The 27,151-nt window shown below is 37.9% G+C and overlaps 1 protein-coding gene, 1 long non-coding RNA gene and 1 other non-coding gene across 3 annotated transcripts; 1 reads left to right on the top strand and 2 right to left on the bottom strand.

The window, feature by feature from the left end:
- Positions 1-2,579: 2,579 nt before the first annotated feature.
- LOC125585207 lies at positions 2,580-4,634 on the bottom strand. Its single transcript, XR_007322140.1, has 2 exons — positions 3,687-4,634; positions 2,580-3,548 (listed from the first exon to the last, which is right to left on the bottom strand). It is a non-coding gene; the product is annotated as an uncharacterized LOC125585207 (long non-coding RNA).
- Positions 4,635-4,769: 135 nt separating this feature from the next.
- On the bottom strand, positions 4,770-13,309 carry LOC125585969. Its single transcript, XM_048755713.1, has 3 exons — positions 7,983-13,309; positions 7,926-7,939; positions 4,770-7,869 (listed from the first exon to the last, which is right to left on the bottom strand). The coding sequence occupies exons 1-3, from the start codon at positions 11,505-11,507 to the stop codon at positions 5,790-5,792; spliced, it is 5,619 nt and encodes a 1,872-aa protein (XP_048611670.1). The 5' UTR covers positions 11,508-13,309; the 3' UTR covers positions 4,770-5,789.
- LOC125586672 lies at positions 10,759-10,865 on the top strand. The gene has a single exon (XR_007323208.1). It is a non-coding gene; the product is annotated as a small nucleolar RNA R71 (small nucleolar RNA).
- Positions 13,310-27,151: the final 13,842 nt, after the last annotated feature.

The raw sequence follows: 27,151 nt of genomic DNA, 5'->3' as shown, positions 1-27,151 counted from the left end.
TTCGGTACAAGATTCCTCGAAAGCTCCTTTTGTGCTCTAATCACCTCCAAAACTCCAAACAATTCATCCAACACCTACAAGATGCAAATGTACATGCAATAGACTCTAAATGCAAATAAATTTAAGGTTAATGCATGAATATATATGAAATAACAAAGCTAAAACTATGCAAAATCACAACACATCATGTATGCAAGCCACACGGCTATGATAATAAGGTGCAATAAAGGCCACACAGCCAAGCAATGATGCATACAATCTATGTTGATCCAATTAGAGTTTTATCATCTTAGCAATACAAAATGTGGCTAGGGTTTCAGATTTTATGAGAATCAAAATAATCTATCACCTTAGCTTTCAAGACATCAATTAGATCAGTTAAAATAACAAGAATCAAACCTAAACTCAATTTGGATCAATATCATGCGATTTAGGGTTTCAAGACCCTTAGGGATTCAAATTCGAGATTTAAGGTTTCAGATTCAATATGCAATCAATCTAGCTGACTTAACTCACAATCAATAGAATCAATCAAGCAAGCAAGCCTTATGGCTAAGGTTTATGCCTCACGGCCAAGAAGAAGCCACACGGCCATGAGGAAGCCACACGACCAAAACAGGAAAACAAGCCGCACGGCTAATGATTCAATTCAAGATCAATGCATATAGTTTGTTGTGTAATTGCAATCCTAGCATAGATGCATTCTATCAGTTTATACAATGTACTCAACACAAGCAAGCTAATCGGCCGAGCAAAGAACAATCATACTTGATTTCAATTTCAATTTCAATACCATCCTAACATGAGATTCTAAGTGCAATTGCAATCAATCAATGTGATTAGGTTTAGGTATGAATGCAACAAGGCCACACGGCCACAAGTATGATTATGTCTAGAACAGTTTAATCTAATCCTATAGTTTCAGATTTCAATTTTAAACAATCTAAACTAGATCATTAGGGTTTTAGTTTAAACAAGCCAATCAATTCAGATTTCAAGATTCAAGTTTAAACAATCATAATCATAGTTCTAGGTGATCAATCAATCAAACAAAGTTTCAAATTCCAAACAATTAAAATCGATTTTTCAAATTAGGGTTTTGGGAATTCGATTTGATCTTAGATCAAGGGAGTTTAATTTTGAGATTCAAAAACCTTCAATCTTCTGATTTTAATTGATCAATGGATCAAATCTCGATTTTAGGGTTTGGATCGAACTTATAGAGCTTCGATTTACTCATAGGGTATTGATCTATTATCCTATGACTTTCATCTTTTTAGAGATTATATTTTAGGGTTTCAATCTTTACAAAACAACCAGATTCGATTCATGTTTTCAGATTTCGAATTACCTTTAGGGTTTTGAAGATTGTAGAACCGGACCACCAAGAGAACCTCGAGATGGACGATCGGACGCGAGTTGGAACAAGCTGGAACGCGAGCTGGAACGAGCTAGAATGGACGCGTGCTGAGACGCGAGCTGGAACAGAACGTGTCTGATCGGGAACGCGAGTTGTAGCTGTCCGGGATGCAAGCTGAGAACAGATGGAGCTGAGGCTGAGTTTGTCTAGTATCAGGAACGCCTTAGGGCTGGGGCTGATCGGATGAACACGAGCTGGAACGCTTGCAAGAACAGATTAGGGTTCGGATTAGGGTTCCAAAGCATATCGGCGCGCACTGTATCGGTGCGTGAGGGCGCGTCAGTGGTCAGATTGACAAACGGTTAGCACTGACTGATTCGTCTCGGCAAGAGCTTTGATTTGATATCTTGATCGTTTTCTGGGTCCTTACGGTTTGGGAGAACGACCTCTTTGAAGTTCCGGGGCAGATTCATCTTTGTTTAGGGTTTTTAGTTATTTTGGTTTTAGGCTCAGGGTGTTAGAGGCTATCGTGCTGATAACGTGTTGTAAATAGAAGGTTTGAGAACTGAATGTTTCTATGTTTTATTAATGAATAAGAGATCCCTTTATATAAGGGTTACATGAGAGATAAATGGAAATACATAAATGGAAAGATTACAAATCATAAACCATCAAGGAATAGGAAAACTAGAAGAATGGAAACTCCTTGGCCGCCAATCTCTCTCTCTCTCTCCAAGTCGTGGCCGCCTCTCTCTAGGATTTGGACCGTCTCTCTCTAGGTTTGGGCCGGTTATGGACCGGGCCGGTTATAGACATCCACCAATTGATTTATAACAGAATTTAACTATTCACCACCATAGGGATGAATCTAAGTATTTGTTCTTTTGAAAAATAAAACCTCGCGGATATCTAGAGGGCACACGGCTAGATAGATATATGATGCATATGATCTTAGCTTTCGGATTCTATATGTGATCAAGGTGATATGATGTATTGATAAAGGATAAGTTTAATCCTTAAGTGTTGTAGTACTTAAGATGTCAATCCCATCTCTAGTGATTCTAAGCACTAAGAATGCAAGCCATTTATCTCAATCTAAGTGCAATCAAATGATGTTTGTTTGTAACAAGTAATAGTGCGAAATAACTTGAGTTTTAATTCAAATATAACAAAGAAGAACCAATGGGTATTTAGGCAATTGATTTCAAGGTGATAGTTCTAAATCAAGGCGTCTAACTTCAAATAATCTTAACTTTCTATAGGTCTAGATTTCATTCAATTTAGATTAATCCACTCCCGTGGTAGAAACCCTTATGCAATTATGAACTAAACATCAACTTCCGTTCGTTTTGTTCACTCAAACATACATTAAGTTCTAGTCTACTAACCATCTAGCAATCCTAACAACAATTCCTTGGTTATTCAAGCTAGAGCTTTACTAGGTCCATTCAAGCATTATGCAAACACTTTCGATGCCCTACAAACACTTAGAATCTAGATTAAAATGGCCAAAATTAATCTAGCATTAAGAATACTTAGTAAGCATAGAAATCTAAGCATTTAACCATTAGAACACCTTAACTCTTCCCTAATCACCCATTAATCTACCTAACCCATTGATCCTAAGGGTGATTACTCACTAATCATCTTGTTTACACTTAATCCCATGATGGATAGAAGCATAACCAAGATGATATGATATATGAAAACAAGAAACAGAAATTAGATGAAGAGAATGGCTAAAGGAAAACAAGACTTTATAACATAAACTTCAAGAACACTCCAAGAACAAATGTTTTCTCTCAAACTCTCAAAATACAAAATATGAAACTATAAAACTTTCACTCTCTACTCTTTGTTGTATTGTACTCTGTGTATTGTGTCTTCCTCCTTCCCCTTGCAGTCTCTTTTATAGCCTAAGTAAAGGAGGATGACAACACATCCATCATGTGAAAGCATAAAGCATAAAACACACTCATAAAAGTTATTCTCCACTTTCTTCCATTATAGAACACCTTTTGCCCCTTCATATGGCCAAAGTAGTCTTGCCTCTTCAGAAAAGGTAGAGAAAGTTAGGCCAAAAGAGCCACCAAACTCATGATAGACAACCCATCCCCCATGTTGCAAGCTTTAAAGAGATAAAACTCACTCATTAAAGTTTTCTCCACTTTCTCCATGTTGCACACACCTTTAGAATACCAAAAATAAGAAGAATAATGAATAGTAATGAGTTTTATAGGTTTTAAGTGAATAAAAATGAGTCTAAAGGCTTAAAATTCGAAGGCTATTGTTGATGTTGCTAGGGTGGCCGCTAGGAATGTCATACTGATATGTGTGTAGTATTTTGATCATAAATCCCTCAATACAGCTCCAAACGACTTGAAACCACCTCCATTGTAAAGCTAACTCAATTTACCATGTCTTCCCAAAAGACAAGTTTCAAAAGATATCTTTAAGACCTTCATCCATGCTTGTCTTTCACACGTTCGGTTCAAGACTCCTCGAAAGCTCCTTTTGTGCTCTAATCACCTCCAAAACTCCAAACAATTCATCCAACACCTACAAGATGCAAATGTACATGCAATAGACTCTAAATGCAAATAAATGTAAGGTTAATGCATGAATATATATGAAATAACAAAGCTAAAACTATGCAAAATCACAACACATCAACTCCCCCACACTAGTCCTTTACTTGTCCTCAAGTAAACTTTCAAGAACATGGGAAGTGATGTTTCAATACACAAATGGAAATTCATGACCTTAAGAAACTCTTCAATGCCATCGTTGTGATATCCTTACAAAATCATACCAAATAGCAAGAGCAAAATGTTTTTATTAGCTCTAACTTCTCTAGGCCTATCAATTCCTTTGATCTTTTAACTCATTATCATGAATCCTCAAATCAACCAACTCTCACATTCAATAAGAAATATCATAAGTGAATTCTCGCAAATTGCCAATTGGTCCAAATCATTTGGTTTGGTGAGAAAAAATGGCTTAATGTGAAGAATGAGAAGGGTCCAAATACATTTTGCTATGGTGACTTACACTCAAGAATAGGAGCTTGATCATTATGCAAAATTTATCTAAGAAAAGGAGCAATTAATGCATACATAAATCGGTTCTCATCATTGTACCCTTTTCCTAGACAATTTTTAAGTTCTACCCTTTCTTTTCTTCATCTCAAATCCCAAATATACACCCATTTTCATCTCTTACCCAATGAACACTCTTTTCTTTTCTTTTCTTTGTCTTAACAACTATGTATCTTAGCTCAAAATTTTTTTTTCCCATTCTTTTTTTTTTCTTTTTGGGGTTTTTATTGACACAATCTGAGCTATCTTCTTAATTTTTTTTTTTTTAGTTGTTTTAGACACACTTTTTGATTCATTTCCTTTACATAATCTTTCCCAATTCAATCCCCAAGATCAAAATAATTAAAGCACATCATTCCAACCACCATCCTAGATGCTAGCCCAAAAGAGGTCCTAATGCTAGCAAGAGATGAGAACAAATCAATGTCGCTCCTAATACTTTCAAGATTTTGCACATGACAAGCTTTCACAAAAAGACCTCACTCAACAATTAATGATGGTTTGAAAGAAGGGAAGGGTTTAGGGTATGGACTACCACTTGAGTTGTCAAAAAGATTGGTAAAACGGTTTATACAAGCTCAAGTGTGTGTAAAGCCATGATTTAGTACTCAAGAGACCATAAGCAAGAAGCATTAAGTTCATTTAAGTCAACTAAGATCGGAGTTGGTTTCAAAGAGTAAGATTCAATGAGTCTTAAGAGGAGTTTTCAAGGCTCGAAGTCTACAAGAAATTCAGAAGAAGCTCAAGCTACTTATTATGATTCAAAAGGGTATCAACAATGAGTTCATTGCATGAGTCCTTTGTAGGGATTTTACCTATGCATTCTATATGATCTAGACTCAAACCTAAAGATGCAAATGATATAACTAAATGTTTTTTTTTTTGTAATTTTTGGAATTTTGCAAATTTTTATGGATTTTCTATGCAAATGGATATGCAATGCTTATGACAAGTAAACAAAACAGAAAACATGTGAGATAAGTAGACTCTCCCCCCCCACACTTACTTCACACAGTCTCTTGTGTGAGAGCAAGGTGAAAGAAGAGGTCTAGAAGAAACAAACATGAAAACTATATATTTACAATGGTTGTAGAGACACTTAGCTTGGAGTTGCTAGATGGAGTTGAATAATTTTAACACTTGTAGGTTTGCTGGATGGCCATCTTTCTTCTTTGATTAAGTGGAGAATCACCTGAAAATTTTAAACACACTTATCAAACACACAAAAGAAAAACCACACAAGTAAAACAGTAATATATATAGGGATAGATGTGGGACTTCCTCCCAAGTGAGCTTGTTTTAAGTCTCTAGCTTGACTACCCCTTTTTGGTTTAGGCTGGTTTGGGATCGGTAAGTGGAACCAAGGTTCCTTCCTTCTCAGGTGTGGCCGCCATGTACAGCTTGACTCTTTGCCCATTCACTGTAAAGTCCCCACCGGTCTTGTTCCAAAGCACAATTGCTCCATATGGCCTCACTTCTTTGATCTTGAAAGGGCCGGACCATCTTGACTTAAGTTTTCCAGGGAACAACTTCAATCGAGAGTTGAAGAGCAACACTTGATCTCCAATGTTGAACTCCCTCTTCAGGATCTTCTTGTCATGGAATGCCTTGGTCTTTTCTTTGTAAATCCTTGAGTTCTCAAAAGCATCAAGTCGAATCTCATCAAGCTCATGGAGTTGGAAAAGTCTTTTCTCTTTGGCACTCTTGATGTCAAAGTTCAGCATCTTAACAGCCCATAATGCCTTGTACTCAAGCTCCACTGGCAGATGGCAAGCTTTCCCATAGACAAGATTGAAGGGAGTGGTTCCCAAGGGTGTCTTGAAAGCAGTCCTATAGGCCCAAAGTGCATCATCAAGCTTTGTAGACCAATCCTTCCTTGTTGTCCCCACAGTCTTCTCCAAAATGGACTTTATCTCCCTGTTGGAAATCTCAACTTGGCCACTTGTTTGGGGATGATAAGCAGTTGCCACCTTGTGCTTGACACCATTCTTCTTAAGAAGGTTCTCAAAAAGTTTGTTGATGAAGTGGGTGCCTCCATCACTGATCACAACTCTTGGGACTCCAAACCTTGGGAAGATAATGCTCTTGAACATCTTGAGGACAACCTTAGCATCATTGGTTGGGCTGGCTATAGCTTCCACCCATTTGGAGACATAATCCACAGCAACAAGAATGTATTCATTACCATAGGAAGATGGGAATGGTCCCATGAAGTCAATGCCCCACACATCAAACACTTCCACTTCCAAGATAGGATTTTGAGGCATCTCATTTCTCTTGGTGATGTTCCCTCTCCTTTGGCATGGGTCACACCTTGACACAAACTCTTGTGTGTCTTTGAACATATGGGGCCACCAAAATCCTGCTTGTAGCACCTTGGAGACAGTCTTGAAGGTGGCAAAGTGACCTCCATAGGCTGATCCATGGCAGTGTGTGAGGATTCCTTCCACCTCCTCTTGAGCTACTACTCTTCTATAGATTTGATCTTTGCAAAGAGTGTAGAGGTAAGGCTCGTCCCAGTAGTATCTCTTCACATCCTTGAAGAACTTCTTCCTTGCATAGCCTGTCAGATTCAATGGTTCCCTTCCACATGCCAAGTAGTTCACTAGATCAGCATACCATGGGCCTGTTTCATCAATTGCCTTCATTTCTTCAATCTTCCTTCCAGTCTCACAAGCTGTGACCATTGCTTCTATAGCCATAATCTGCTCTTCAGGGAGTCCCTCATCAATAGGAATCCCACACTCCACTCTTAATCTTGAAAGGTGATCAGCTACACCATTCTCCACTCCTGGCTTGTCCTTGATTTCGAGATCAAACTCTTGTAGTATTAATATCCATCTGAGCAGCCTTGGCTTGGCATCCTTCTTGGCTAGTAGATGTCGTAGTGCAGCATGATCAGTGTATACAATGACCTTAGACCCTACCAGGTAGCTCCTGAACTTCTCGAAGGCATAGACAATTGCCAACAGCTCCTTCTCAGTTGTGGCATACTTCATTTGGGCATCATCAAGTGTTCTACTAGCATAGTAGATCACATGTGTCTTCTTGTCCTTCTTTTGCCCCAAGACTGCCCCCACAGCATAGTCACTGGCGTCGCACATGATTTCGAAGGGTAGACTCCAATCTGGTGGTTGAACTATTGGGGCACTGGTGAGCTCCTCCTTCAGCTTCTTAAAGGCTTCTAGGCATTCTTCATCAAAGTTGAAGATGATCTCCTTGCACAGCAGCTTGGTCAATGGTCTAGCTATTTTGGAGAAGTCTTTGATGAACCTTCTGTAGAAACCAGCATGGCCAAGGAAGCTTCTTATATCCTTCACTGTTCTTGGTGGAGCTAGACCAACCATGACATCTATCTTGGCTTTGTCCACTTCAATTCCTTTCTCAGAAACTTGTGTCCAAGAACAATCCCTTCTTGACCATGAAGTGACACTTCTCCCAATTGAGCACCAGGTTAGTGTCCTCACATCTCTGTAATACCCTGCAAAATTTGACAAACAAGTAGCAAACGAAGAACCGTATACAGAAAAATCATCCATAAACACCTCCATTACATCCTCAATAAGATCAGAGAAAATCGACATCATTGCTCTTTGGAATGTTGCTGGTGCATTGCACAGTCCAAATGGCATCCTTCGATATGCAAAGGTACCATAAGGACAAGTGAATGTCGTTTTCTCTTGGTCATTTGGGTGTATAGGGATTTGGAAAAATCCAGAGTATCCATCAAGGAAACAATAATAGGGATGGTTAGCTAGCCTCTCTAACATCTGATCAATGAATGGTAAAGGGAAATGATCCTTTCTAGAGGCTGCATTCAGTTTTCGATAGTCAATGCACATCCTATGTCCAGTTATTGTTCTTGTTGGTATTAACTCATCATTTTCGTTCTTAACAACTGTTATGCCACCCTTTTTAGGAACTACATGCACAGGTGAAACCCAATTGCTATCAGAGATAGGATAGATCACACCAGCATCTAACAATTTGATTATCTCTTTTTTAACAACATCTTTCAAATTAGGATTTAATCTTCTTTGGTGTTCAATTGAAGTTTTAGATTCATCCTCTAGATGTATCCTATGCATGCACAAAGATGGTGAGATTCCTTTAATGTCATCAAGTGAGTATCCTAGTGCTTTTCTATACTTTTTAAGTTCATTTAAAAGCATAGACAATTCATTCTCAGTCAGCTCACTACTCACAATGACAGGATATGTCTCATTAGGTCCAAGGAAAGCATACCTTACACCATGGGGAAGAGGTTTAAGCTCCACTTTTGGTGCCTTGAGCTCACTCCAATCAGCTTCATGGAGGTTCTCTTGAATGTCTGCTGAGGCAGCATGTTGAGTCACTTGTGGCAACTCCATGAACTCATCTTCTCCATCCTCCTCAAGGTGAACATCTAGCCTTCTTACTAGCTCATCACTCTCCTTGTTTTCAATCATTTGGGTCTCTCTTTCAATGGTCAGGGCATGTTGAAGAGAGTCCTCAATCGCTAACTCCTCAAGGAAATCATCAGCCAAGGCATCCATCTCATCAATGTAGAATATTTCTCCTTGAGTTGTGGGCTTCTTCATCATCTCCTTGATATCAAAATGGAGAGTGTGATCTTTTTCAAGGTGGAGATCAATTGTGCCATCTCTCACATTCACCATTGCTCCAGCAGTTGCCAAGAAAGGTCTTCCAAAGATCAAAGGATCTCTAGGCTCTTCATCCATCTCAAGCACTACAAAGTCAGTAGGCACTTCACAATTTCCTATCTTGACAGGAAGATCTTCTAGGATGCCAATGGGGAGCTTGACAGATCGATCAGCTAGCACCAAAGAGATCTTGCACTTTTTATATTGTGTAAACCCAAGCTTCTTGGCAATGGATAGTGGCATGAGGCTGACACTTGCTCCCAAATCACATAGACATCTCTCAAATGTCAAAGGTCCAATGGCGCATGGCAGGGTGAAACTACCAGGGTCTTCTAGCTTCCTTGGGACAGTCAGTCTCTGAATAATGGCGCTGCACTCATGAGTAAGAATCACCATCCCTTCCATCTCTTTCTTCTTTTGTTCTACAGCATCTTTCAAGAACTTGCTGTATTGTGGAACCAGCATAAATGCATCAATTATGGGCATGGTGAGATGAACTTCACTCATTTGCTTGTCAAACAAGGCTTTGTACTTCTCTAGGAGTTGCTTCTTGAATCTTCCAGGAAAGGGAAGCTTTGGCTCATAGGGAGGAGGAGTGAACAATTTCTCCTTTGTTGATGTAGCAGCCTCATTTTTGTTCTCAACTTTCTCCTCTCCAATCTTTCTCTTGCCCTTAGCTTCAACTATCTTCTCCAAGATTTCCTCATTAGTCTTCTCATCCACAATCACCACATCATCATCTACATTGATGACCACCTCCCCACCTTGTTTCTCATTATCCTTAATGAGAACTTTAGGAGGCAACTCTCTTCCACTCCTTAGGGTGATTGCCTTTATTGTCTCCTTTGGGTTTTGTTCAGGCTTTCCAGGTAGGGAACCTTGTTGGCGACTTGAGCTGGCTGTCATAGAGACAAACTGGTTCTCCAAGGCTTTGAACTTGTTGTTTAGATCATGGTAATTCCCATCAATCTTGTTGTGGAGATTTTTCAGCTCATACCCTAATTGTTTCTCACTTCTTGCTTGTCCCTCCAATAATTGTTTCAGCATAGCTTCAGTACTACTCTCTTGTGGAGGTTGTGTTGATGATCCAGCTTGGTCTTGTGCAGGTTGACTTGGTTTTGGTGAGAATCCAGGAGGGAAGTTCTGTTTGGGTTGGTAACCACCTTGGTTGTTGTTGTAGAATGGCTTAGGCTGATTGTTGTAGAATGGTCTTGGCTGGTAGTTGTTGAATGGCTTCTGTTGGTTGTTGTAGAAGGGTTTCTGTTGGTAGTTGTTCTGGTATTGATAGTCAGGCTCCTTCTTGTACCATGTACCCTGAGCATTGACATAGTACATATCTTCTTGGCATTCTACTCTATCAACTTCAGCAACCATATGTAACTCCTCTTTCTTGGTCTTTTCTGATAGTAGCATGTCAATCTTGTCTTGAAGTGCTTTCAGCTCTCTCTTTGTGGTCATATCTTCTCCTCCACCACCTCTGTCTCTTCTATCATATTCATCATTGTAGACAGAGTCACTCTGTGTCATGTTCTCCAAGAGTTCTAAAGCATCTTCCACAGTCCTCCCCAAGAAGTTTCCATTGCTTGCAGTGTCAAGCTGGCTTTTGAATTTAGGCAAGACTCCTCTGTAGAAAGTGCTTAGCAAGCTCTCATTGTTGAAGCCATGGTGGGGACATTGAGACAGGTAGCTTCTGAATCTCTCCCATGCGTCTAAAAATCCTTCAAGTCCTCTTTGTTGAAAACCAGAGATCTGATTTCTAAGGTTGGCAGTCCTTGTAGCTGAGAAGAACTTGTTGAGGAAGGCCTTCTTGCATTCATCCCAAGTGGTGATAGTATCACTTGAGATGTTTTTCTCCCAAGTGTGAGCCTTGTCTCCCAAAGAGAAGGGAAACAATCTGAGCTTGAAAGCATCCTCTGAAACTCCATTTGTTTTTGACAAGCCACAGTACTTATCAAATCTGTCAAGGTGATCTAGTGGGTCTTCCAAGGCAAGTCCATGGTACTTGTTGTTTTCAATCATGTTGATGAGGCTTGACTTGATCTCGAAATTGTTGTTGGCAACTGGCGGTGCCCTAATGCCCAACCTATTCCCATTTATGTTAGGTTGATCATAAGTGCCAATGGATCTTCCCAGGCGTTGTTGATTTTGAGGCCTAAGGTTTGCAGCTCCTTGGCCATGTTCCTCTTGAGCAGCTCCAGGAGGAACTCCTTGGACATTTTGTCTATGATCATCAACTTCATAGACACCTTCCGGTTGATTCGGGTTTCTCTCCATCTCAAGCCCCAATCTATGTAAGTGGGCTTGCTTTTCTCTTTCTCTTCTCTGTCTTCCCAACTCTCTTTCTAAGGCTTTGATGTTGTCCACTCTTGGTGCAAGATTTGTTGATCCTTTGCTTCTCAAGTTCATGCACCTGTCATCCAAATAGAGATGAAGATAGATAATTAGTAACTTAAAAATGAAAAATAAGACTTAGTCTCAAGTAATGACCAAATCCTAATGTCAAAATCAATCTAGAGAATGGCAACGGCGCCAAAACTTGATAAAGGATAAGTTTAATCCTTAAGTGTTGTAGTACTTAAGATGTCAATCCAATCTCTAGTGATTCTAAGCACTAAGAATGCAAGCCATTTATCTCAATCTAAGTGCAATCAAATGATGTTTGTTTGTAACAAGTAATAGTGCGAAATAACTTGAGTTTTAATTCAAATATAACAAAGAAGAACCAATGGGTATTAGGCAATTGATTTCAAGGTGATAGTTCTAAATCAAGGCGTCTAACTTCAAATAATCTTAACTTTCTATAGGTCTAGATTTCATTCAATTTAGATTAATCCACTCCCGTGGTAGAAACCCTTATGCAATTATGAACTAAACATCAACTTCCGTTCGTTTTGTTCACTCAAACATACATTAAGTTCTAGTCTACTAACCATCTAGCAATCCTAACAACAATTCCTTGGTTATTCAAGCTAGAGCTTTACTAGGTCCATTCAAGCATTATGCAAACACTTTCGATGCCCTACAAACACTTAGAATCTAGATTAAAATGGCCAAAATTAATCTAGCATTAAGAATACTTAGTAAGCATAGAAATCTAAGCATTTAACCATTAGAACACCTTAACTCTTCCCTAATCACCCATTAATCTACCTAACCCATTGATCCTAAGGGTGATTACTCACTAATCATCTTGTTTACACTTAATCCCATGATGGATAGAAGCATAACCAAGATGATATGATATATGAAAACAAGAAACAGAAATTAGATGAAGAGAATGGCTAAAGGAAAACAAGACTTTATAACATAAACTTCAAGAACACTCCAAGAACAAATGTTTTCTCTCAAACTCTCAAAATACAAAATATGAAACTATAAAACTTTCACTCTCTACTCTTTGTTGTATTGTACTCTGTGTATTGTGTCTTCCTCCTTCCCCTTGCAGTCTCTTTTATAGCCTAAGTAAAGGAGGATGACAACACATCCATCATGTGAAAGCATAAAGCATAAAACACACTCATAAAAGTTATTCTCCACTTTCTTCCATTATAGAACACCTTTTGCCCCTTCATATGGCCAAAGTAGTCTTGCCTCTTCAGAAAAGGTAGAGAAAGTTAGGCCAAAAGAGCCACCAAACTCATGATAGACAACCCATCCCCCATGTTGCAAGCTTTAAAGAGATAAAACTCACTCATTAAAGTTTTCTCCACTTTCTCCATGTTGCACACACCTTTAGAATACCAAAAATAAGAAGAATAATGAATAGTAATGAGTTTTATAGGTTTTAAGTGAATAAAAATGAGTCTAAAGGCTTAAAATTCGAAGGCTATTGTTGATGTTGCTAGGGTGGCCGCTAGGAATGTCATACTGATATGTGTGTAGTATTTTGATCATAAATCCCTCAATACAGCTCCAAACGACTTGAAACCACCTCCATTGTAAAGCTAACTCAATTTACCATGTCTTCCCAAAAGACAAGTTTCAAAAGATATCTTTAAGACCTTCATCCATGCTTGTCTTTCACACGTTCGGTTCAAGACTCCTCGAAAGCTCCTTTTGTGCTCTAATCACCTCCAAAACTCCAAACAATTCATCCAACACCTACAAGATGCAAATGTACATGCAATAGACTCTAAATGCAAATAAATGTAAGGTTAATGCATGAATATATATGAAATAACAAAGCTAAAACTATGCAAAATCACAACACATCATGTATGCAAGCCACACGGCTATGATAATAAGGTGCAATAAAGGCCACACAGCCAAGCAATGATGCATACAATCTATGTTGATCCAATTAGAGTTTTATCATCTTAGCAATACAAAATGTGGCTAGGGTTTCAGATTTTATGAGAATCAAAATAATCTATCACCTTAGCTTTCAAGACATCAATTAGATCAGTTAAAATAACAAGAATCAAACCTAAACTCAATTTGGATCAATATCATGCGATTTAGGGTTTCAAGACCCTTAGGGATTCAAATTCGAGATTTAAGGTTTCAGATTCAATATGCAATCAATCTAGCTGACTTAACTCACAATCAATAGAATCAATCAAGCAAGCAAGCCTTATGGCTAAGGTTTATGCCTCACGGCCAAGAAGAAGCCACACGGCCATGAGGAAGCCACACGACCAAAACAGGAAAACAAGCCGCACGGCTAATGATTCAATTCAAGATCAATGCATATAGTTTGTTGTGTAATTGCAATCCTAGCATAGATGCATTCTATCAGTTTATACAATGTACTCAACACAAGCAAGCTAATCGGCCGAGCAAAGAACAATCATACTTGATTTCAATTTCAATTTCAATACCATCCTAACATGAGATTCTAAGTGCAATTGCAATCAATCAATGTGATTAGGTTTAGGTATGAATGCAACAAGGCCACACGGCCACAAGTATGATTATGTCTAGAACAGTTTAATCTAATCCTATAGTTTCAGATTTCAATTTTAAACAATCTAAACTAGATCATTAGGGTTTTAGTTTAAACAAGCCAATCAATTCAGATTTCAAGATTCAAGTTTAAACAATCATAATCATAGTTCTAGGTGATCAATCAATCAAACAAAGTTTCAAATTCCAAACAATTAAAATCGATTTTTCAAATTAGGGTTTTGGGAATTCGATTTGATCTTAGATCAAGGGAGTTTAATTTTGAGATTCAAAAACCTTCAATCTTCTGATTTTAATTGATCAATGGATCAAATCTCGATTTTAGGGTTTGGATCGAACTTATAGAGCTTCGATTTACTCATAGGGTATTGATCTATTATCCTATGACTTTCATCTTTTTAGAGATTATATTTTAGGGTTTCAATCTTTACAAAACAACCAGATTCGATTCATGTTTTCAGATTTCGAATTACCTTTAGGGTTTTGAAGATTGTAGAACCGGACCACCAAGAGAACCTCGAGATGGACGATCGGACGCGAGTTGGAACAAGCTGGAACGCGAGCTGGAACGAGCTAGAATGGACGCGTGCTGAGACGCGAGCTGGAACAGAACGTGTCTGATCGGGAACGCGAGTTGTAGCTGTCCGGGATGCAAGCTGAGAACAGATGGAGCTGAGGCTGAGTTTGTCTAGTATCAGGAACGCCTTAGGGCTGGGGCTGATCGGATGAACACGAGCTGGAACGCTTGCAAGAACAGATTAGGGTTCGGATTAGGGTTCCAAAGCATATCGGCGCGCACTGTATCGGTGCGTGAGGGCGCGTCAGTGGTCAGATTGACAAACGGTTAGCACTGACTGATTCGTCTCGGCAAGAGCTTTGATTTGATATCTTGATCGTTTTCTGGGTCCTTACGGTTTGGGAGAACGACCTCTTTGAAGTTCCGGGGCAGATTCATCTTTGTTTAGGGTTTTTAGTTATTTTGGTTTTAGGCTCAGGGTGTTAGAGGCTATCGTGCTGATAACGTGTTGTAAATAGAAGGTTTGAGAACTGAATGTTTCTATGTTTTATTAATGAATAAGAGATCCCTTTATATAAGGGTTACATGAGAGATAAATGGAAATACATAAATGGAAAGATTACAAATCATAAACCATCAAGGAATAGGAAAACTAGAAGAATGGAAACTCCTTGGCCGCCAATCTCTCTCTCTCTCTCCAAGTCGTGGCCGCCTCTCTCTAGGATTTGGACCGTCTCTCTCTAGGTTTGGGCCGGTTATGGACCGGGCCGGTTATAGACATCCACCAATTGATTTATAACAGAATTTAACTATTCACCACCATAGGGATGAATCTAAGTATTTGTTCTTTTGAAAAATAAAACCTCGCGGATATCTAGAGGGCACACGGCTAGATAGATATATGATGCATATGATCTTAGCTTTCGGATTCTATATGTGATCAAGGTGATATGATGTATTGATAAAGGATAAGTTTAATCCTTAAGTGTTGTAGTACTTAAGATGTCAATCCCATCTCTAGTGATTCTAAGCACTAAGAATGCAAGCCATTTATCTCAATCTAAGTGCAATCAAATGATGTTTGTTTGTAACAAGTAATAGTGCGAAATAACTTGAGTTTTAATTCAAATATAACAAAGAAGAACCAATGGGTATTTAGGCAATTGATTTCAAGGTGATAGTTCTAAATCAAGGCGTCTAACTTCAAATAATCTTAACTTTCTATAGGTCTAGATTTCATTCAATTTAGATTAATCCACTCCCGTGGTAGAAACCCTTATGCAATTATGAACTAAACATCAACTTCCGTTCGTTTTGTTCACTCAAACATACATTAAGTTCTACTCTACTAACCATCTAGCAATCCTAACAACAATTCCTTGGTTATTCAAGCTAGAGCTTTACTAGGTCCATTCAAGCATTATGCAAACACTTTCGATGCCCTACAAACACTTAGAATCTAGATTAAAATGGCCAAAATTAATCTAGCATTAAGAATACTTAGTAAGCATAGAAATCTAAGCATTTAACCATTAGAACACCTTAACTCTTCCCTAATCACCCATTAATCTACCTAACCCATTGATCCTAAGGGTGATTACTCACTAATCATCTTGTTTACACTTAATCCCATGATGGATAGAAGCATAACCAAGATGATATGATATATGAAAACAAGAAACAGAAATTAGATGAAGAGAATGGCTAAAGGAAAACAAGACTTTATAACATAAACTTCAAGAACACTCCAAGAACAAATGTTTTCTCTCAAACTCTCAAAATACAAAATATGAAACTATAAAACTTTCACTCTCTACTCTTTGTTGTATTGTACTCTGTGTATTGTGTCTTCCTCCTTCCCCTTGCAGTCTCTTTTATAGCCTAAGTAAAGGAGGATGACAACACATCCATCATGTGAAAGCATAAAGCATAAAACACACTCATAAAAGTTATTCTCCACTTTCTTCCATTATAGAACACCTTTTGCCCCTTCATATGGCCAAAGTAGTCTTGCCTCTTCAGAAAAGGTAGAGAAAGTTAGGCCAAAAGAGCCACCAAACTCATGATAGACAACCCATCCCCCATGTTGCAAGCTTTAAAGAGATAAAACTCACTCATTAAAGTTTTCTCCACTTTCTCCATGTTGCACACACCTTTAGAATACCAAAAATAAGAAGAATAATGAATAGTAATGAGTTTTATAGGTTTTAAGTGAATAAAAATGAGTCTAAAGGCTTAAAATTCGAAGGCTATTGTTGATGTTGCTAGGGTGGCCGCTAGGAATGTCATACTGATATGTGTGTAGTATTTTGATCATAAATCCCTCAATACAGCTCCAAACGACTTGAAACCACCTCCATTGTAAAGCTAACTCAATTTACCATGTCTTCCCAAAAGACAAGTTTCAAAAGATATCTTTAAGACCTTCATCCATGCTTGTCTTTCACACGTTCGGTACAAGACTCCTCGAAAGCTCCTTTTGTGCTCTAATCACCTCCAAAACTCCAAACAATTCATCCAACACCTACAAGATGCAAATGTACATGCAATAGACTCTAAATGCAAATAAATTTAAGGTTAATGCATGAATATATATGAAATAACAAAGCTAAAACTATGCAAAATCACAACACATCAACTCCCCCACACTAGTCCTTTACTTGTCCTCAAGTAAACTTTCAAGAACATGGGAAGTGATGTTTCAATACACAAATGGAAATTCATGACCTTAAGAAACTCTTCAATGCCATCGTTGTGATATCCTTACAAAATCATACCAAATAGCAAGAGCAAAATGTTTTTATTAGCTCTAACTTCTCTAGGCCTATCAATTCCTTTGATCTTTTAACTCATTATCATGAATCCTCAAATCAACCAACTCTCACATTCAATAAGAAATATCATAAGTGAATTCTCGCAAATTGCCAATTGGTCCAAATCATTTGGTTTGGTGAGAAAAAATGGCTTAATGTGAAGAATGAGAAGGGTCCAAATACATTTTGCTATGGTGACTTACACTCAAGAATAGGAGCTTGATCATTATGCAAAATTTATCTAAGAAAAGGAGCAATTAATGCATACATAAATCGGTTATCATCATTGTACCCTTTTCCTAGACAATTTTTAAGTTCTACCCTTTCTTTTCTTCATCTCAAATCCCAAATATACACTCATTTTCATCTCTTACCCAATGAACACTCTTTTCTTTTCTTTTCTTTGTCTTAACAACTATGTATCTTAGTTCAAATTTTTTTTTTCCCATTCTTTTTTTTTTCTTTTTGAGGTTTTTATTGACACAATTTGAGCTATCTTCTTAAAGATCCTTTTTTTTAGTTGTTTTAGACACACTTTTTGACTCATTTCCTTTACATAATCTTTCCCAATTCAATCCCCAAGATCAAAATAATTAAAGCACATCATTCCAACCACCATCCTAGATGCTAGCCCAAAAGAGGTCCTAATGCTAGCAAGAGATGAGAACAAATCAATGTCGCTCCTAATACTTTCAAGATTTTGCACATGACAAGCTTTCACAGAAAGACCTCACTCAACAATTAATGATGGTTTGAAAGAAGGGAAGGGTTTAGGGTATGGACTACCACTTGAGTTGTCAAAAAGATTGGTAAAACGGTTTATACAAGCTCAAGTGTGTGTAAAGCCATGATTTAGTACTCAAGAGACCATAAGCAAGAAGCATTAAGTTCATTTAAGTCAACTAAGATCGGAGTTGGTTTCAAAGAGTATGATTCAATGAGTCTTAAGAGGAGTTTTCAAGGCTCGAAGTCTACAAGAAATTCAGAAGAAGCTCAAGCTACTTATTATGATTCAAAAGGGTATCAACAATGAGTTCATTGCATGAGTCCGTTGTAGGGATTTTACCTATGCATTCTATATGATCTAGACTCAAACCTAAAGATGCAAATGATATAACTAAATGTTTTTTTTTTTGTAATTTTTGGAATTTTGCAAATTTTTATGGATTTTCTATGCAAATGGATATGCAATGCTTATGACAAGTAAACAAAACAGAAAACATGTGAGATAAGTAGACTCTCCCCCCCCCCCACACTTACTTCACACAGTCTCTTGTGTGAGAGCAAGGTGAAAGAAGAGGTCTAGAAGAAACAAACATGAAAACTATATATTTACAATGGTTGTAGAGACACTTAGCTTGGAGTTGCTAGATGGAGTTGAATAATTTTAACACTTGTAGCTTTGCTGGATGACCATCTTTCTTCTTTGATTAAGTGGAGAATCACCTGAAAATTTTAAACACACTTATCAAACACACAAAAGAAAAACCACACAAGTAAAACAGTAATATATATAGGGATAGATGTGGGACTTCCTCCCAAGTGAGCTTGTTTTAAGTCTCTAGCTTGACTACCCCTTTTTGGTTTAGGCTGGTTTGGGATCGGTAAGTGGAACCGAGGTTCCTTCCTTCTCAGGTGTGGATGCCATGTACAGCTTGACTCTTTGCCCATTCACTGTAAAGTCCCCACCGGTCTTGTTCCAAAGCACAATTGCTCCATATGGCCTCACTTCTTTGATCTTGAAAGGGCCGGACCATCTTGACTTAAGTTTTCCAGGGAACAACTTCAATCGAGAGTTGAAGAGCAACACTTGATCTCCAATGTTGAACTCCCTCTTCAGGATCTTCTTGTCATGGAATTCCTTGGTCTTTTCTTTGTAAATCCTTGAGTTCTCAAAAGCATCAAGTCGAATCTCATCAAGCTCATGGAGTTGGAAAAGTCTTTTCTCTTTGGCACTCTTGATGTCAAAGTTCAGCATCTTAACAGCCCATAATGCCTTGTACTCAAGCTCCACTGGCAGATGGCAAGCTTTCCCATAGACAAGATTGAAGGGAGTGGTTCCCAAGGGTGTCTTGAAAGCAGTCCTATAGGCCCAAAGTGCATCATCAAGCTTTGTAGACCAATCTTTCCTTGTTGTCCCCACAGTCTTCTCCAAAATGGATTTTATCTCCCTGTTGGAAATCTCAACTTGGCCACTTGTTTGGGGATGATAAGCAGTTGCCACCTTGTGCTTGACACCATTCTTCTTAAGAAGGTTCTCAAAAATTTTGTTGATGAAGTGGGTGCCTCCATCACTGATCACAACTCTTGGGACTCCAAACCTTGGGAAGATAATGCTCTTGAACATCTTGAGGACAACCTTAGCATCATTGGTTGGGCTGGCTATAGCTTCCACCCATTTGGAGACATAAGACAAGTTTCAAAAGATATCTTTAAGACCTTCATCCATGCTTGTCTTTCACACGTTCGGTACAAGATTCCTCGAAAGCTCCTTTTGTGCTCTAATCACCTCCAAAACTCCAAACAATTCATCCAACACCTACAAGATGCAAATGTACATGCAATAGACTCTAAATGCAAATAAATTTAAGGTTAATGCATGAATATATATGAAATAACAAAGCTAAAACTATGCAAAATCACAACACATCATGTATGCAAGCCACACGGCTATGATAATAAGGTGCAATAAAGGCCACACAGCCAAGCAATGATGCATACAATCTATGTTGATCCAATTAGAGTTTTATCATCTTAGCAATACAAAATGTGGCTAGGGTTTCAGATTTTATGAGAATCAAAATAATCTATCACCTTAGCTTTCAAGACATCAATTAGATCAGTTAAAATAACAAGAATCAAACCTAAACTCAATTTGGATCAATATCATGCGATTTAGGGTTTCAAGACCCTTAGGGATTCAAATTCGAGATTTAAGGTTTCAGATTCAATATGCAATCAATCTAGCTGACTTAACTCACAATCAATAGAATCAATCAAGCAAGCAAGCCTTATGGCTAAGGTTTATGCCTCACGGCCAAGAAGAAGCCACACGGCCATGAGGAAGCCACACGACCAAAACAGGAAAACAAGCCGCACGGCTAATGATTCAATTCAAGATCAATGCATATAGTTTGTTGTGTAATTGCAATCCTAGCATAGATGCATTCTATCAGTTTATACAATGTACTCAACACAAGCAAGCTAATCGGCCGAGCAAAGAACAATCATACTTGATTTCAATTTCAATTTCAATACCATCCTAACATGAGATTCTAAGTGCAATTGCAATCAATCAATGTGATTAGGTTTAGGTATGAATGCAACAAGGCCACACGGCCACAAGTATGATTATGTCTAGAACAGTTTAATCTAATCCTATAGTTTCAGATTTCAATTTTAAACAATCTAAACTAGATCATTAGGGTTTTAGTTTAAACAAGCCAATCAATTCAGATTTCAAGATTCAAGTTTAAACAATCATAATCATAGTTCTAGGTGATCAATCAATCAAACAAAGTTTCAAATTCCAAACAATTAAAATCGATTTTTCAAATTAGGGTTTTGGGAATTCGATTTGATCTTAGATCAAGGGAGTTTAATTTTGAGATTCAAAAACCTTCAATCTTCTGATTTTAATTGATCAATGGATCAAATCTCGATTTTAGGGTTTGGATCGAACTTATAGAGCTTCGATTTACTCATAGGGTATTGATCTATTATCCTATGACTTTCATCTTTTTAGAGATTATATTTTAGGGTTTCAATCTTTACAAAACAACCAGATTCGATTCATGTTTTCAGATTTCGAATTACCTTTAGGGTTTTGAAGATTGTAGAACCGGACCACCAAGAGAACCTCGAGATGGACGATCGGACGCGAGTTGGAACAAGCTGGAACGCGAGCTGGAACGAGCTAGAATGGACGCGTGCTGAGACGCGAGCTGGAACAGAACGTGTCTGATCGGGAACGCGAGTTGTAGCTGTCCGGGATGCAAGCTGAGAACAGATGGAGCTGAGGCTGAGTTTGTCTAGTATCAGGAACGCCTTAGGGCTGGGGCTGATCGGATGAACACGAGCTGGAACGCTTGCAAGAACAGATTAGGGTTCGGATTAGGGTTCCAAAGCATATCGGCGCGCACTGTATCGGTGCGTGAGGGTGCGTCAGTGGTCAGATTGACAAACGGTTAGCACTGACTGATTCGTCTCGGCAAGAGCTTTGATTTGATATCTTGATCGTTTTCTGGGTCCTTACGGTTTGGGAGAACGACCTCTTTGAAGTTCCGGGGCAGATTCATCTTTGTTTAGGGTTTTTAGTTATTTTGGTTTTAGGCTCAGGGTGTTAGAGGCTATCGTGCTGATAACGTGTTGTAAATAGAAGGTTTGAGAACTGAATGTTTCTATGTTTTATTAATGAATAAGAGATCCCTTTATATAAGGGTTACATGAGAGATAAATGGAAATACATAAATGGAAAGATTACAAATCATAAACCATCAAGGAATAGGAAAACTAGAAGAATGGAAACTCCTTGGCCGCCAATCTCTCTCTCTCTCTCCAAGTCGTGGCCGCCTCTCTCTAGGATTTGGACCGTCTCTCTCTAGGTTTGGGCCGGTTATGGACCGGGCCGGTTATAGACATCCACCAATTGATTTATAACAGAATTTAACTATTCACCACCATAGGGATGAATCTAAGTATTTGTTCTTTTGAAAAATAAAACCTCGCGGATATCTAGAGGGCACACGGCTAGATAGATATATGATGCATATGATCTTAGCTTTCGGATTCTATATGTGATCAAGGTGATATGATGTATTGATAAAGGATAAGTTTAATCCTTAAGTGTTGTAGTACTTAAGATGTCAATCCCATCTCTAGTGATTCTAAGCACTAAGAATGCAAGCCATTTATCTCAATCTAAGTGCAATCAAATGATGTTTGTTTGTAACAAGTAATAGTGCGAAATAACTTGAGTTTTAATTCAAATATAACAAAGAAGAACCAATGGGTATTTAGGCAATTGATTTCAAGGTGATAGTTCTAAATCAAGGCGTCTAACTTCAAATAATCTTAACTTTCTATAGGTCTAGATTTCATTCAATTTAGATTAATCCACTCCCGTGGTAGAAACCCTTATGCAATTATGAACTAAACATCAACTTCCGTTCGTTTTGTTCACTCAAACATACATTAAGTTCTACTCTACTAACCATCTAGCAATCCTAACAACAATTCCTTGGTTATTCAAGCTAGAGCTTTACTAGGTCCATTCAAGCATTATGCAAACACTTTCGATGCCCTACAAACACTTAGAATCTAGATTAAAATGGCCAAAATTAATCTAGCATTAAGAATACTTAGTAAGCATAGAAATCTAAGCATTTAACCATTAGAACACCTTAACTCTTCCCTAATCACCCATTAATCTACCTAACCCATTGATCCTAAGGGTGATTACTCACTAATCATCTTGTTTACACTTAATCCCATGATGGATAGAAGCATAACCAAGATGATATGATATATGAAAACAAGAAACAGAAATTAGATGAAGAGAATGGCTAAAGGAAAACAAGACTTTATAACATAAACTTCAAGAACACTCCAAGAACAAATGTTTTCTCTCAAACTCTCAAAATACAAAATATGAAACTATAAAACTTTCACTCTCTACTCTTTGTTGTATTGTACTCTGTGTATTGTGTCTTCCTCCTTCCCCTTGCAGTCTCTTTTATAGCCTAAGTAAAGGAGGATGACAACACATCCATCATGTGAAAGCATAAAGCATAAAACACACTCATAAAAGTTATTCTCCACTTTCTTCCATTATAGAACACCTTTTGCCCCTTCATATGGCCAAAGTAGTCTTGCCTCTTCAGAAAAGGTAGAGAAAGTTAGGCCAAAAGAGCCACCAAACTCATGATAGACAACCCATCCCCCATGTTGCAAGCTTTAAAGAGATAAAACTCACTCATTAAAGTTTTCTCCACTTTCTCCATGTTGCACACACCTTTAGAATACCAAAAATAAGAAGAATAATGAATAGTAATGAGTTTTATAGGTTTTAAGTGAATAAAAATGAGTCTAAAGGCTTAAAATTCGAAGGCTATTGTTGATGTTGCTAGGGTGGCCGCTAGGAATGTCATACTGATATGTGTGTAGTATTTTGATCATAAATCCCTCAATACAGCTCCAAACGACTTGAAACCACCTCCATTGTAAAGCTAACTCAATTTACCATGTCTTCCCAAAAGACAAGTTTCAAAAGATATCTTTAAGACCTTCATCCATGCTTGTCTTTCACACGTTCGGTACAAGACTCCTCGAAAGCTCCTTTTGTGCTCTAATCACCTCCAAAACTCCAAACAATTCATCCAACACCTACAAGATGCAAATGTACATGCAATAGACTCTAAATGCAAATAAATTTAAGGTTAATGCATGAATATATATGAAATAACAAAGCTAAAACTATGCAAAATCACAACACATCAACTCCCCCACACTAGTCCTTTACTTGTCCTCAAGTAAACTTTCAAGAACATGGGAAGTGATGTTTCAATACACAAATGGAAATTCATGACCTTAAGAAACTCTTCAATGCCATCGTTGTGATATCCTTACAAAATCATACCAAATAGCAAGAGCAAAATGTTTTTATTAGCTCTAACTTCTCTAGGCCTATCAATTCCTTTGATCTTTTAACTCATTATCATGAATCCTCAAATCAACCAACTCTCACATTCAATAAGAAATATCATAAGTGAATTCTCGCAAATTGCCAATTGGTCCAAATCATTTGGTTTGGTGAGAAAAAATGGCTTAATGTGAAGAATGAGAAGGGTCCAAATACATTTTGCTATGGTGACTTACACTCAAGAATAGGAGCTTGATCATTATGCAAAATTTATCTAAGAAAAGGAGCAATTAATGCATACATAAATCGGTTATCATCATTGTACCCTTTTCCTAGACAATTTTTAAGTTCTACCCTTTCTTTTCTTCATCTCAAATCCCAAATATACACTCATTTTCATCTCTTACCCAATGAACACTCTTTTCTTTTCTTTTCTTTGTCTTAACAACTATGTATCTTAGTTCAAATTTTTTTTTTCCCATTCTTTTTTTTTTCTTTTTGAGGTTTTTATTGACACAATTTGAGCTATCTTCTTAAAGATCCTTTTTTTTAGTTGTTTTAGACACACTTTTTGACTCATTTCCTTTACATAATCTTTCCCAATTCAATCCCCAAGATCAAAATAATTAAAGCACATCATTCCAACCACCATCCTAGATGCTAGCCCAAAAGAGGTCCTAATGCTAGCAAGAGATGAGAACAAATCAATGTCGCTCCTAATACTTTCAAGATTTTGCACATGACAAGCTTTCACAGAAAGACCTCACTCAACAATTAATGATGGTTTGAAAGAAGGGAAGGGTTTAGGGTATGGACTACCACTTGAGTTGTCAAAAAGATTGGTAAAACGGTTTATACAAGCTCAAGTGTGTGTAAAGCCATGATTTAGTACTCAAGAGACCATAAGCAAGAAGCATTAAGTTCATTTAAGTCAACTAAGATCGGAGTTGGTTTCAAAGAGTATGATTCAATGAGTCTTAAGAGGAGTTTTCAAGGCTCGAAGTCTACAAGAAATTCAGAAGAAGCTCAAGCTACTTATTATGATTCAAAAGGGTATCAACAATGAGTTCATTGCATGAGTCCGTTGTAGGGATTTTACCTATGCATTCTATATGATCTAGACTCAAACCTAAAGATGCAAATGATATAACTAAATGTTTTTTTTTTTGTAATTTTTGGAATTTTGCAAATTTTTATGGATTTTCTATGCAAATGGATATGCAATGCTTATGACAAGTAAACAAAACAGAAAACATGTGAGATAAGTAGACTCTCCCCCCCCCCACACTTACTTCACACAGTCTCTTGTGTGAGAGCAAGGTGAAAGAAGAGGTCTAGAAGAAACAAACATGAAAACTATATATTTACAATGGTTGTAGAGACACTTAGCTTGGAGTTGCTAGATGGAGTTGAATAATTTTAACACTTGTAGCTTTGCTGGATGACCATCTTTCTTCTTTGATTAAGTGGAGAATCACCTGAAAATTTTAAACACACTTATCAAACACACAAAAGAAAAACCACACAAGTAAAACAGTAATATATATAGGGATAGATGTGGGACTTCCTCCCAAGTGAGCTTGTTTTAAGTCTCTAGCTTGACTACCCCTTTTTGGTTTAGGCTGGTTTGGGATCGGTAAGTGGAACCGAGGTTCCTTCCTTCTCAGGTGTGGATGCCATGTACAGCTTGACTCTTTGCCCATTCACTGTAAAGTCCCCACCGGTCTTGTTCCAAAGCACAATTGCTCCATATGGCCTCACTTCTTTGATCTTGAAAGGGCCGGACCATCTTGACTTAAGTTTTCCAGGGAACAACTTCAATCGAGAGTTGAAGAGCAACACTTGATCTCCAATGTTGAACTCCCTCTTCAGGATCTTCTTGTCATGGAATTCCTTGGTCTTTTCTTTGTAAATCCTTGAGTTCTCAAAAGCATCAAGTCGAATCTCATCAAGCTCATGGAGTTGGAAAAGTCTTTTCTCTTTGGCACTCTTGATGTCAAAGTTCAGCATCTTAACAGCCCATAATGCCTTGTACTCAAGCTCCACTGGCAGATGGCAAGCTTTCCCATAGACAAGATTGAAGGGAGTGGTTCCCAAGGGTGTCTTGAAAGCAGTCCTATAGGCCCAAAGTGCATCATCAAGCTTTGTAGACCAATCTTTCCTTGTTGTCCCCACAGTCTTCTCCAAAATGGATTTTATCTCCCTGTTGGAAATCTCAACTTGGCCACTTGTTTGGGGATGATAAGCAGTTGCCACCTTGTGCTTGACACCATTCTTCTTAAGAAGGTTCTCAAAAATTTTGTTGATGAAGTGGGTGCCTCCATCACTGATCACAACTCTTGGGACTCCAAACCTTGGGAAGATAATGCTCTTGAACATCTTGAGGACAACCTTAGCATCATTGGTTGGGCTGGCTATAGCTTCCACCCATTTGGAGACATAAGACAAGTTTCAAAAGATATCTTTAAGACCTTCATCCATGCTTGTCTTTCACACGTTCGGTACAAGATTCCTCGAAAGCTCCTTTTGTGCTCTAATCACCTCCAAAACTCCAAACAATTCATCCAACACCTACAAGATGCAAATGTACATGCAATAGACTCTAAATGCAAATAAATTTAAGGTTAATGCATGAATATATATGAAATAACAAAGCTAAAACTATGCAAAATCACAACACATCATGTATGCAAGCCACACGGCTATGATAATAAGGTGCAATAAAGGCCACACAGCCAAGCAATGATGCATACAATCTATGTTGATCCAATTAGAGTTTTATCATCTTAGCAATACAAAATGTGGCTAGGGTTTCAGATTTTATGAGAATCAAAATAATCTATCACCTTAGCTTTCAAGACATCAATTAGATCAGTTAAAATAACAAGAATCAAACCTAAACTCAATTTGGATCAATATCATGCGATTTAGGGTTTCAAGACCCTTAGGGATTCAAATTCGAGATTTAAGGTTTCAGATTCAATATGCAATCAATCTAGCTGACTTAACTCACAATCAATAGAATCAATCAAGCAAGCAAGCCTTATGGCTAAGGTTTATGCCTCACGGCCAAGAAGAAGCCACACGGCCATGAGGAAGCCACACGACCAAAACAGGAAAACAAGCCGCACGGCTAATGATTCAATTCAAGATCAATGCATATAGTTTGTTGTGT

The sequence above is a fragment of the Brassica napus genome, chromosome C4, assembly GCF_020379485.1.
Source record: "Brassica napus cultivar Da-Ae chromosome C4, Da-Ae, whole genome shotgun sequence".
Taxonomy (NCBI): Eukaryota; Viridiplantae; Streptophyta; class Magnoliopsida; order Brassicales; family Brassicaceae; genus Brassica; species Brassica napus.
The sequence above is the reverse complement of the archived record's forward strand: the minus strand, read 5'-3'. Positions and strand labels throughout refer to the sequence as shown.

Coding starts and splice junctions, on each gene's coding strand:
- LOC125585969 (XM_048755713.1), bottom strand. CDS start 11,507: ATGAACTTGAGAAGCAAAGGATCAACAAATCTTGCACCAAGAGTGGAC.